Here is a 12,752-nt window from a genome sequence, read left to right as displayed (position 1 = left end):
TTTTGATTTGCATCTCCTTGATGATTAGTGAGGTTGAACATTTTTTCATGTGTCTGTTGGTTGCTCGGATATCTTCTTTTGAGAAGTGTCTGTTCATATCTTTTGCCCACTTTATAAAGGGGTTGTTTTTTTCTTTTCAGCACATTTGAGTTCCTTGTAGATCCAAGATGTTAAGCTTTTGTCAGACCTGGAGTTGGCAAATACTTTTTCCCAATCTATAGGCTGTCTCCCTGCTTTCTTGATGGTTTCTTAGGCTTTGCAGAAACGTATCAATTTAATGAGGTCCCACTTGTCTATCTTATCTCTTATGACCAGTGGGTTTTGGGTTTTTTTCAGGAATTGGATGCCAGTTCCAATTTCCATAAGGGTGCGTCCTGCATTTTCTAAGGTTCTTATGGTTTGAGGTTTTACATTTAGGTCTCTGATCCATTTAGAGTTAATTTTTGTGTATGGGGATAGATAGGGGTCTTGTTTGAGTCTTCTGCATGTGGTCAGTCAGTTTTCCCAGAACCATTTACTGAATAGGTTCTCCTCTCCCTAGCAGTGGGTGGAGGCGGCTTTGTCGAAGATGAGTTGGTTGAGAAATTGAGATTTTGCTTCTGGAATCTCAATTCTATTCCATTGGTCTATATGCCTGTTCCTATACCAATACCAAGCTGTTTTGATTATTGTAGCTCTATAGTAAAGTTTGAAGTCTGGTAGTGTGATACCTCCTGCTTTGGTTTTTTTGCTGAGGATTGTTCTGGCTATTCTTGGTCATTTGTGTTTCCATATGAATTCCTGTATTGTTTTTTCTAGCTCTGAGAAGAATGTTGCTGGTAATTTGACGGGTATTGCATTAAATCTGTAGATTGCCTTAGGTAGAATGGACATCTTTATAATGTTGATTCTTCCAATCCATGAGCATGGGATATTGTTCCACTTGTTTGTGTCATCCTTGATTTCTTTGAGCAGTGTTTTGTAGTTTTCATTGTAAAGGTCTTTCACATCTCTGGTTAGAAAGATGCCAAGGTATTTCATTTTTTTGGTGGCTATTGTGAATGGGATTGTGTTTTTTATTTGGGTTTCTGTTTGTTTATTATTGGTGTAAAGAAATGCGATAGTCTTTTGCACATTTATTTTATACTCTGAGACTTTGCCAAAGTCCTTTATCAGTGCAAGGAGGCTTTTTGACAGATTCTCTTGGGTTTTCAAGGTACACAATCATGTCATCAGCAAAGAGGGATAACTTGACTTCTTCTTTTCCTATTTGGATACCCCTGATTGCGTTCTCTTTTCTGATTGCTCTAGCTAGGACTTCCAATACTATACTGAACAGGAGGGGAGAGAGTGGGCATTCTTGTCTTGTTCCAGTTTTCAGGGGAAATGGTTCCAATTTTTGTCTGTTTAGGAGTATGCTACCTGTGGGTTTCTCGTAGATGGCCTTTACTATTTTGAGGTATGTTCCATGTATGCCTAGGTGTTCAAGGGTTATTATCAGGAAGGGGTGCTGGATTTTATCCAAAGCTTTTTCTGCATCTAATGATATAATCATGCGGGTTTTGTTCTGATGTCTGTTGATGTATTTAATTACATTTATGGTTTTACGAATGTTGAACCAGCCTTGCGTCCCAGGGATGAAGCCTATTTGGTCATGATGGATGATTTTTGAGATGTGTTGTTGAATCCAGTTTGCTAGGATCTTGATGAGAATTTTGGCATCTATGTTCATCAGAGATATTGGCCTGTAGTTCTCTTTCTTTGTTGGATCTTTACCTGGCTTGGGTATCAATGTGATGTTAGCTTCATAGAATGATTTGGGGAGGGCTCCATCTTTCTCAATCGCCTGGAATACTTTCAGTAGGATTGGTATCAGCTCCTCCTTAAATGTCTTATAGAATTCTGCTGGAAAGCCATCTGGTCCAGGGCTTTTTTTTGTAGGTAGTTTTCTTATTACATAGTCAATTTCCTTGATTGTTATTGGTCTATTTAGGGTCTCGATTTCTTCTTGTTTCAACCTAGGCAGGTTGTGTGATATTAGAAAGTCTTTCATTTCCTTAAGGTTTTCCAGTTTGTTTCCATACAAGTGTACATAGTAGTCTCTAATGATCTTTTGCATTTCTTCAGGGTCAGATATGACTTCATCTTTTGTGTTTCTGTTGTATTTATTTGGGCATTTTCTCTTTTTTTCTTGGTCAGTCTAGCTAAGGGACCATCAATCTTGTTTATCCTTTCAAAGAACCAGCTTTTTGTTTCATTGATTTTTTTGTATTCTTTTTGTCTTCTATGTCCTGGATATGGGCTTTTATTTTGGTGATCTGGATTCTTCTGCTGAAGTTAGGGTTTTGGTGGTCTTGCTTTTCCAGCTTCCTATGGTGACTTGTTAGGCTGTTGGTTTGTGATCTTTCCATTTTCTTCATGAACGTTTGTAGGGATAAGAATTCCCCTCTAACTACAGCTTTCATGGCGTCCCAGAGATTTTGGTAAGATGTCTCTTCATTTTCATTTGTTTCCAGGTATCTTTTAATCTCTGTTTTGATTTCATTGTTGACCCAGGAGTTGTTTAGCATCATGCTGTTTAGTGTCCATGCCTTTGTGGGTTTGGGGGGAAGCTTGTTGGTGCTGATGTTTATTCTTATTCCACTGTGGTCTGAGAAGGTGCATGACAAAATTTCGATCTTTTGAAATTTGTTTATGCTTGATTTATGGCCAAGTATGTGGTCGATCTTAGAGTACGTTCCATGCAGTGCTGAGTAGAATGTATATTCTCCACACCCCATTTCTATCCCCAAAACCTATTCTCTACAATGCAGCTAGAGTAGAAATTTTTAGGTTTTGAGTTGGGGTCTCATTCTGTCGTGTAGGCTGGGGTGCAGTGGCATGATCACAGCTCACCACTGCCTCTACCTCCTGGGTTCTGGCAATCCTCCTGCCTCAGCTTCCTGAGTAAGTGAGATTACAGGCATGTACCACCACACCCCGTTAATTTTTTAAAAATTGTTGGTAGAGACAAGGTCTCATTATGTTGCCTAGGCTGGTCTCAAACACCTCACCTGGGCTTAAACAATCCTCCTGCCTTGGCCTCTCAAATTGCTGGAATTACAGGTGTGGGCCACCATGCCCAGCCAACTAAAGTAGAAATTTTAAAATAATTTTGTTGTGTCACTTCCTGCTGAGAGTCATTCAAAGAACAAAGTCTAAATTCTAGGTAGGACATACAATGTAACTCTTCATGATCTGATTTCTATCTGCCTCCACCCTAGTCTCTCTTTAGCCAGACTTCACCTGGCTAACTCCTACTCATCTCTTACAATGACCTTTCTAAGGGTGGACTAGGTTAGTAGAGAGAAGACAGTTAAGATCACTCCTCTAGGTTCAAATTCTAGCCTTTCCAATTACCTACCCAACTCTGTGACTTTGGAGAAAGTAAGTTACATCTCTAGGCCTCAGCTTACTCACCTGTAAAACCAGGACAACAAAAGTAACTACCATGTTGAGATGTTTTGAGAATAACATTAGCAATTTCTGGAACATAGTGAGGACTTAGTATTATCCTTATTACATATCTCTTCTTTGAGCTCCCTATATGCCCTATCACAGCACTTATTCTATATTATAATTAGCTATTAACTAGTCTCTCCAACATCTAACCAGTGGTTTTCAACTGCTTTCCCGGCTCCCTTCCCCACCACTACCACCACATAAATGGCCTACTCTGGCAAGTGATTCTCAAGTAGTGGTCACTCCTGGTTGAGAGTTACTTAGTTCAACTAATGGTTCTGGACTAGGGATGATTTTGCTTCCCAGGGAACACTTGGCAATGTCTGACAACACTGTTTCAACTGGTTGTTTTAACCTGGCCGGGGGAGAAGCACTGCTGGTACCTAGTGGTTAAAATTGAGGATGCTGCTGAACATCCTACAATGCAGAGAACAGCACCCCTACAATAAAGAATTCTGTGGCCCAAATCAACAATGGTGCCAAGGTGGAGGAACCCTGAACTAGAAAGCAGGTTCAGGAATTATATTATCACCAAAAACAAATGCAACATCAGGCAAATCAGAAGCATTTCATAAATGCTGTGTGCAAAAAATGAGCTGGTCATTCCAGCACATGCTGTAACAATTTAAGCCACTACAATTTATAACCAGTATGTATAAACACACAGAAAGTAGCTATTCCCCATGGGCCCTTTCTATAAAGATAATCAATCATAATATTTCTTAATGCTTTAACAATGAACCCATCACTTTAAAAATCCTTTCCATTTAGTTTCTTCTAATAAAATAATGCTGCCCAGTACAGGAGCACAAACTAAGAAGACCAAAATGTTTCATGTTTTTAACTGAGAAACTTGAAAATGCCACCACTCACACGCTCTCTCCACGGGGCAACCAGAGGTAGATGCAGGCACCTGCATATATTCTTTGAGCTCTAATTCATCAGCTATTGAAATTCAAATGAGTGCAGAGTGGAAACTGACAGCTTCACTATAAAATGAAAATATTTTCAATGTCAAGTATCATTAAGAAAGTTGTCTCTTTTTTCTTGCTAAAATATAAAGAATACAGCAAGGACAATATGCATGGCTTTGTTTCAAGCACCTTCCGTTGCTCCAAATTACAAAATGCCTTCTATGCTTTTATATAAACAATAACGAACTTGGAAGAATATGTAAAAGGAATATTAGAAAGTGTAACTGAGAATAAGTTAACAGAGTTGAGTTCAGCCACCATAAAGGATTTTAAAAGGCGGTTAAAACTTGGAATGCTTCTTTGAGGGGGAAAAAAAAGCAATTTTTAGACACTAATCAAGACAACTTTAAAAGATGAAGACTTGGCCAGGTTCGGTGGCCCATCTTGTAATCCCAGCGCTTTGGGAGGTCAAGGCAAGTGAACTGCCTAACCCCGCGGGTTCAAGACCAGTCTGGGGAACTTGGTGAGACCTTGTTTCTACAATAAATTAAAAAATTAGCCAGGTAGCACATGCCTGTAGTTCCAGCTACTTGGAAGGCTGAGGCAGAAGATCGCCGGAGCCCAGCAGGTCGACACTGGACTGCCCGTGAACATGCCACTGCACTCCAGCCTGAGTGACAGAGTGAGACTACAACTCACAAAAAAAATTTGAAAAACGAAGACTTAATATTCTCATTAGTGGTCTAGGTGCACATCTTTTCCGTAAGACTGTGAACATATTTAACTCATCTTTGTATATCTAGTGAAAATTCAATGCTTGGCATAGAAGTGGTTTAATACATTTTTTTTTTTTGAGTTGGAGTCTCACTCCATTGCCCAGGCTGGAGTGCAGTGGCACGCTCATGGCCACCCCAGCGTCAACCTGCTGGGCTCCGGTGATCCTTCCTCCTCAACCTTCCAAGCAGCCAGAGCTACAGGTATTCACTGTCATACCCAGCTAATTTTTTATTTATTGATGAGATCTTGCCAAGTTGCCCAGGCTGGTCTCAAACACACCGGCTCAGGAAATCCACTCGCATCAGCCTCCCAAAATGCTGGGATTACAGGCTGAGCCACTGAGACTGGCCGCTTAATACATTATTGGTTGAGCAGATGAAATATCTGCAGATTGTTCCCCCTGCAAATACCTCTTCTAGTAAGACATGTCCTTTTATGTAGTAAAATATCCATTTTGCCTTCCTCTGTGTTTAATAGTCTTACAAATCAAATTCAGTAGCACAATGAACACTATGTTCAGATCAAGTATGTCAGACAGCAGATCTCAGATTTTTACTCAACCAACCATTCCCTACCACCACCCATCATCACCAAAAGGGTCCATTTTCCCACCTCCTGTCTAATGATGACTTTATTGTTCCTTACCTTCCTCAGGGGCAGCTGACGCTCCTTCAGGTAGTATAGGCTGTAACTCCCCAGTTTCAGAATTGTTTTCCAAATCACTCAACTGGATTCCTTCCAGATGGCCTCCTTTAGCATTAGCCCTCAAAGAAGCAAAAAATAACTTGATATATATAACTAGTGACACAATAATCTACATTTTCTTGTCCTAGAGCTGAGCATCAAACTAATTAAAGTGTATGCACTGATGTTCAATACCAAATTTTCATTTTATCTTAAAATATTTCACTAAAAATTCAAAACAAAACATTATAAAACGGTGAAGTATATCAATGGTAATATCCTGGTTGTAATATTGTACTACAGTTTTATCATTAAAAGAAACAGGATAAGGTACATAGCATCTCTCTGTATTATTTCTTACAACTATTGTGAATCTATAATGTGTGTGAATTATGTGTGAATCTATAATTAACTCAATAAAAATTTCAATTAAAAATAAATAGTAACAGAAGTTCCAAATAATGTTCTAATAAAGAAAGATTTTTGAGATATATCATTAAATGAGAAAAACAAAGTATATCTTTTGCATTAAAAAAGTTAAATAGCCTGACTCGGTGGCTCAGCCTGTAATCCCAAGCTTTGGGAGGCCAAGGTGAGTGAATTGCCTGACCCCGCAGATTTAAGACCCGCCCAGGCAACTTGGTGAGACCTCATCTCTACAATAAATAAATAAATAAATCAGCCAGGCGTGGTAGCGCATGCCTGTAGTTCCAGTTACTTGGAAGGCTGAGGCGGAAGGATCGCTGGAGCCCAGCAGATCAAGGCTGTGACGGCTGGGAGCATGCTCCAGTCTGGGCTACACAGTGTGAGACCCCAACTCAAAAAAAAAAAAAGTTAAGGAGTAGGCCGGGTACAGTGGCTCACATCTATATTCCCAGCACTTTGGGAGGCTAAAGTGAGAGACTACCTGAGCCCACGGGTTCGAGACCAGCCTGGGCAACTTGGCGAGACCTCATCTCTACAATAAACAAAAAATTAGCCGGGCATGGTGGCACATGCCTGTAGTTCCAGTTACTTGGAAAGCTGAGGCAGAAGGATTGCCTGAGTCCAGCAGGTTGAAGCTGCAGTGGCTGTAAGCATGCCACTGCACTCCAGTCTGGGTGACAGAGACTCTGACTCAGAAAAAAAAAGCTATATAGTCACAGTTGCTTAAATATACATAAAAAATGACAGATACAGCATACATAAAAAATTAAGAACAGCATGAATATGTGTAGGCAGGCAGTTGGAACACTAGGCAGACAGGAGATAAGGATGGGGAATTTTTCATTTAATATTCTTTTTTCCTTCCATTTTGAACCACTTATTATCAGTATTTAAGCTTTTTAAAATCAGGTAGGGAAGAAAGACACAAGCTGGACAGTGCCCACATGAACCAAGCTGGCAGATACAATTGACTATTAAGTGAGGATTATATTAATACCTAAGAGGTGCAGACATTTGTATAGGATTTTATACTCTAGAATTAAAAATCCATGTTCATATACATTTAGTCTCTCTTTTTTTTTTTTTTTTTTGGTGAGTTGGAGTCTCACTCTGTCGCCCAGACTAGAGTGCAGTGGCCGCTCCCGGCCACCGCAGCCTCAACCTGCTGGGCTCCGGCGATCCTTCCACCTCAGACTTCCAAGTAGCTGGAACTACAGGTGCGCGCTACCACGCCTGGCCAATTTTTTGATTTATTATCGAGATGAGGTCTCGCCAAGTTGCCCAGGCGAGTCTTGAACCCGCGGGCGCAGGCATTCCTCTCACCTCAGCCTCCCAAAGTGCTGGGATTACAGGCTGAGCCACCGAGTCCAGCTTACATTTAGTCTTTATTACTAAAGGCAAATACAAATATCTCCAGAACAAAATATAAATGTTAGCTACAGCTTTAATTTGAAGGAATATGTATAACATCAGGCTAGATAATGGAGAAAGCAAAACAATCTCCACTGATTTTATTATCTTTCTGCTGTTGAAACTTGAGCTACAACAGAAAACAAAACCACCAGCCATCCTTTTAGATTTGGTATGACTTAGACCTTGAAACCATATAAAATTAAGGAAACATAAGCAATAATAACCCCTCTAAATTTAATTCAAAGTTCTTTTCAAAGTCTCCAATATAGAACTGTTTCATTGTTTACATTTAGAAATATATTTAATATACATAAAATAGATCGGCAGATAGCTCATCTAGCGCACCCACAGACAACACCTTCTAAAACCACTCTAGCTAGTTGGGCTCGGTGGCTCAGCCTGTAATCCCGCGCTTTTGGGAGGCTGAGGTGAGCGGATTGCCTGAGCCTGCGGGTTCGAGACCTGCCTGGATAGCGAGACCTCATCTCTACAATAAATAAAAAAATCAGTCAGGCGTGATAGCGTATGCCTGTAATTCCGGCTACTTGGAAGGCTGAGGCAGAAGGATCACCGGAGCCCAGCAGGTCGAGGCTGCAGTGGCCGGGAGCGGCCACTGCACTCCAGTCTGGGTGACAGAGGTGAGACTCCAACTCAAAATAAATAAATAAATAAAAATAAAACCACTCTAGCTTTTGAATGGATGGAAGTTTAACTGCCATGCCTGGGATTTGAGGGTTTTTTCCACTATGCATCCTTTTGAGAAATTAAAACTACAAGTTTGAGGATACTTTTATAAGAAGAAAGAAAAAAGCTGAGATAAAAGCAGAAAAGCAGAGTCAAAACTGATGGAAGTTCTTTGTTCCATACAAATTATATGTAAAAACCTATGACATGTAATAGTGCCCAGCACTAACATCTTTAGAAAGTGTGGGATAGGCTGAGAAAAAAAAGCACACACACACCACTCAAATCTCATAAGGCAGAGTTCACACAAGTTTATATATCACTTTTATAACGTCAGTGAAAATGAGCTCTAACGTATTTAAACAGAACTTTTGGTACTAGTTTACCTCCTTAAAAAAAACAACAAAATAAGGTCTCTGGCACTTTAAAAGTTACCCATTTTAATGCAATAAATGAACTTCTGTTAAAAAATTAACAAAGTAAAAATTAATTTTGTCTATTACAGTACAGACGTAAAGTTTCAAACAAAGCTATTAGCTATTATACCATTAGCATACACAAGAGAACTTAATTTACCCCAACGTAACCATTTTCCTCCTTTTCTCAACAGTAGGTAAGCCACTGAAAACTGCAACCACAACAGCATCTGAATCCAAAGCTTTACATTGCCGGTCTTCAGTTTTTGGCAGAATATCACCAATATTGCCATGTATCAAGGCTCGGGGAGAACTATGTCTGCTCCCAGACTGACAGCTTCCTGGAGAGCCTTCAAAAAAGGAAGAGGAATATTCAGAAAGAAGGCAAATAAACATGAAAGTTCTCTCAGATCAGAAAATCTCACTATATACATTTTAAAATTACATAAAAACTTCAAAAACAATTTTGAAGTATTTCTCAGTCTTTCTGATGCAAGCAATTTAAAATTAAGGAGCCCAGAACATGAAGTCTAACGGCTGCATTTTCTTAAGGACCTGTTCTGGTGTGAGATCAAGAAACTTCCAAATCAAACTAGCATTTTTGGTATCTTTCAAGGTCTAATGCTCCACCATAACATGAATTTCTGATAACAGACATCTACCCCACTGAAACTACATTCTGAACTCCCCAAATTTACCTTCTGACAGAGTCTGACAGTCTCCCTTTGAACGACTATTTTCCCCAGGGTCCACTGCCCTTCGAAGTGATAGACTACCTGCTATACTTGACCGAGCTGACTTGGGTGAATTACTCTTCTTATTTGTGGCTGCAAAGATATTTAAAAGCATTTCTGAATATCATTGAATAGCACAAAGTTTACTATCTAATCAGTCAGAAAAAGTTTAATCTTATCATGCATGGAAGCTGTTCTGTCTACTAAGTCTAAAAGTAGACTCTGTAGCCCCAACCGATTTATTTGGGGTTTTATGACCCAAAAAAATCCTATCTTGTTGCTTGTGAAGCAGAAGCTTAACTTAAAAGACTATCTGTGAAGTCCATAAGAAAAATCATACCAATCCCAATGAAATTAACTAAGAATTAGCAAAAACATAACCTCTAGAACACTTGGGAATTGTAAAATACTACTAGATTAAAAAGAAAATCAGGCCAGGTGTGGTGATTCACACCTGTAAGCCTAGCCCTTTTAGAGGCCGAGGCAGGAGGATTGCTTGAGCCCAGCAGTTCAAGGCCTGTCAGACAACATAGCAAAATCTCATCTCTACAAGTAAAAAAAAAAAAAAAAAAAAAAGTCAGGCATGGGGGGGCATGTCTATAGTCCCAGCTACTTGGGAGGCTAAGGCAGAAGAATCTCCTGAGCTCAGAAGTCAGGGCTGCAGTGAGTTGTAATTGTGCCACTGCACTCCAGCCTAGGTGAGAGTGAGACTCCAAAAAAAGAAAGGAGAAAAAAAAGAAAATCAATAATTAGAAACAAATTAGAATTACAACACTTCAAATGAAACTGTCTAAGGGCAAAGCAATAATAAGAAGAAAATACATGTATAGCCCTATAACGAAATAATCAGGAAAGAAGCAAAAGAAAACTAAATGGCCTAATATGCATAAACTCAAGAACCTAGAAAAAGAATAAAAATTGGTTGTGATGCAGCAAAAAAGCCATTGCCAGAAGCCAAGGCCACAGCCTTGAACTTCCCAGCCTACAGAACCATGAGCTAAATAAAATTCTTTTCCTTATAAATTTTTTTGACAAATCATAAAAATAAATTATAAAGCAGAAAAGATTCATTACGTTCAATAACTAAACAGGTTCAGCAAAGTTGTAGGATATAAGACAAAATAATCAATTGTCTTTCTATACACCAACAGAAGACAATTTGAGAATGAAATTAAGAAAACAATTTTTTTTTTTTTCAGTTGGAGTCTCACTCTGTTACCCAGACTGGAGCGCAGTGGCCGCTCTTGGCCACTGCAGCCTCAAACTGCTGGGCTCCGGCGATCCTTCCACCTCAGCCTTCTACGTAACTGGAACTACAGGCGCGCGCTACCACGCCCGGCAAATTTTTTGATTTATTGTTGAGATGAGGTCTCACCAAGTTGCACAGGCAGGTCTCGAATCTGTGGGCTCAGGCAATCCACTCACCTCGGTCTCCCAAAGCGCTGGGATTACAGGCTGAGCCACTGAGCCCAGTCAGAAAACAATTTCATTTATAATAGCATTAAATATAATAAAATACTTAGAAATAAATTTAACAAAAGAAATGTTAGACCTGTACAATGAAAGCTACCACATATTGTCAAAAGAAAATAAAGACAGAAAAGATATCTTATGTTCATTGATTGGAACATTTTATATTGTTAACAAAGCAATACCCCCAAAATTGATCTACAGATTCAACACAATCCCTATAAAAATACCAGCTGTCTTTTTTTTTTTTATTAAAAAAAGATGTGGGGCACAATTCAAGATTAGGTATACAAGTGGACATCAAATAGGTAAAGTTTGGGCCTCTCTTTGGTCCCCTTTTTTTTCTTGTAGGAACTGACAAGCTGATCCTAAAATTCACATGAAAATGTAAGATATCTAGAATAGCCAAAATCTCAAATGGAGGGGGCACACTTCTGATTTCAAAAGTCACTGTAAAACTACCATAATCAAAATTATGTGGTACTGCCACACAGAGATATATAAGGGTGCCAAAGAAATAAATGCACATTTTAAGTAAGATGTTTGCCCAAAAGATGACAATAATCAAACGTATGCTGGCATCATCACGCGACAAAGAAAATGGCAGAAGGAGCCGGGCTCCGTGGCTCAGCCTGTAATCCTGCGCCTTTGGGAGGCTGAGGTGACTGGATTGTCATACTACACACTGCAACCGCAATTTAATTCAACTTAAAGAAGTAAATACATAGATAACATTTCTTAAAATAGGTATACATTTTTTTACCCCCTGTATATCAATGAAAAATTGAGAGCCCAAAAATATCATTTTTGGTCAACTGATTTTTGATAAGAATACCAAGACAATTAAATGAGTAAAGAAAAAAGAAAGATAATTACAAGTGTTGCCAAGGGTGTGGAGCCCTTATACACTGCTGCTGGGAATATACAATTGTGCAGTCTGGCACTGGTAGTTCCTCAAGAAGTTAAACACAGTTCCCATATTATCCAGTAATTCCACTCCTAAGTATATTTTCAAGATAAACAAAAATATATGTCCACACAAAATCCTGTACATAAATGTTCACAGCAGTATCACTGACAATAGCCAAAAGGTGGAGACAACTCAAATGTTCATCAACTGATGAGTGAACAAACAATATGTGGCATAACCATACAATGAAATATCATGCAGCCATAAAAAGGAATAAAGTTAATACATGCTGCAACATAGATAAACCTTGAAAAGGTTAAGTGAAACAAACCAGACCTAAAAGATCTCATATTGTATGATTCCATTTATATAAAAAGTCCAGAAGAAGAAAAATTCATAGAGAAAAAGTAGATTAGTAATTACCAGAGCTGGGGGAAGAGAAAAATGAGGGAGCGACTGTAAACAGATATAGAGTTTTGGGGAGAGGGTGATGAAAATGTTCTTAAACCTAGATAAATATTGTAGACTTATAAAAAATTACCATCAACTTCTCCACTGCAAAGTATAAATGAATTACTGGTTACGGAAAAAAGATTGAAAAGTGTAAACGAAGACAAAAAAGCAGAAATATAATAGAAGGGTGAAAGACAATAGATGAAATAAACCTAAGAACTAGGTCAGTGAAGAGAAAAAATCTAAAACTCTAAAGAAGTTCATGTATATAACAGAGAACCTGAATAAAGTAAAAATGTCACATTCCTAAACAGCAACTCTTTGATGCTGAAAATATGTCGATCCCCCAAATTAGTCTTTAAATGTAATGCAATTCTAATCAAAATGCCTT

The 12,752-nt window shown here is 38.8% G+C and overlaps 1 protein-coding gene across 6 annotated transcripts in view; it reads right to left on the bottom strand.

Annotated features, from left to right (window-relative positions):
* TRIM37 (tripartite motif containing 37) overlaps positions 1-12,752 on the bottom strand; it is a 135,266-nt gene that overhangs the window by 22,795 nt on the left and 99,719 nt on the right. For 5 of the 6 annotated variants that reach the window (XM_008068290.2, XM_021717693.1, XM_021717692.1 and 2 more), the window contains 3 exons: positions 9,493-9,621; positions 8,955-9,144; positions 5,817-5,935 (listed from right to left, as the gene is read on the bottom strand). In XM_008068290.2, the coding sequence (XP_008066481.1) occupies positions 5,817-5,935; positions 8,955-9,144; positions 9,493-9,621 (438 nt within the window). The remainder of the gene's footprint in view (positions 1-5,816; positions 5,936-8,954; positions 9,145-9,492; positions 9,622-12,752) is intronic. The other variant, XM_008068288.2, reaches the window with a different exon arrangement.

The sequence above is a fragment of the Carlito syrichta genome, unplaced genomic scaffold, assembly GCF_000164805.1.
Source record: "Carlito syrichta isolate Samal-C Ts95f unplaced genomic scaffold, Tarsius_syrichta-2.0.1 Scaffold309926, whole genome shotgun sequence".
Lineage (NCBI taxonomy): Eukaryota > Metazoa > Chordata > Mammalia > Primates > Tarsiidae > Carlito > Carlito syrichta.
Note: the sequence above shows the minus strand (reverse complement) of the source record. Positions and strands in the feature narration are given on the sequence as shown.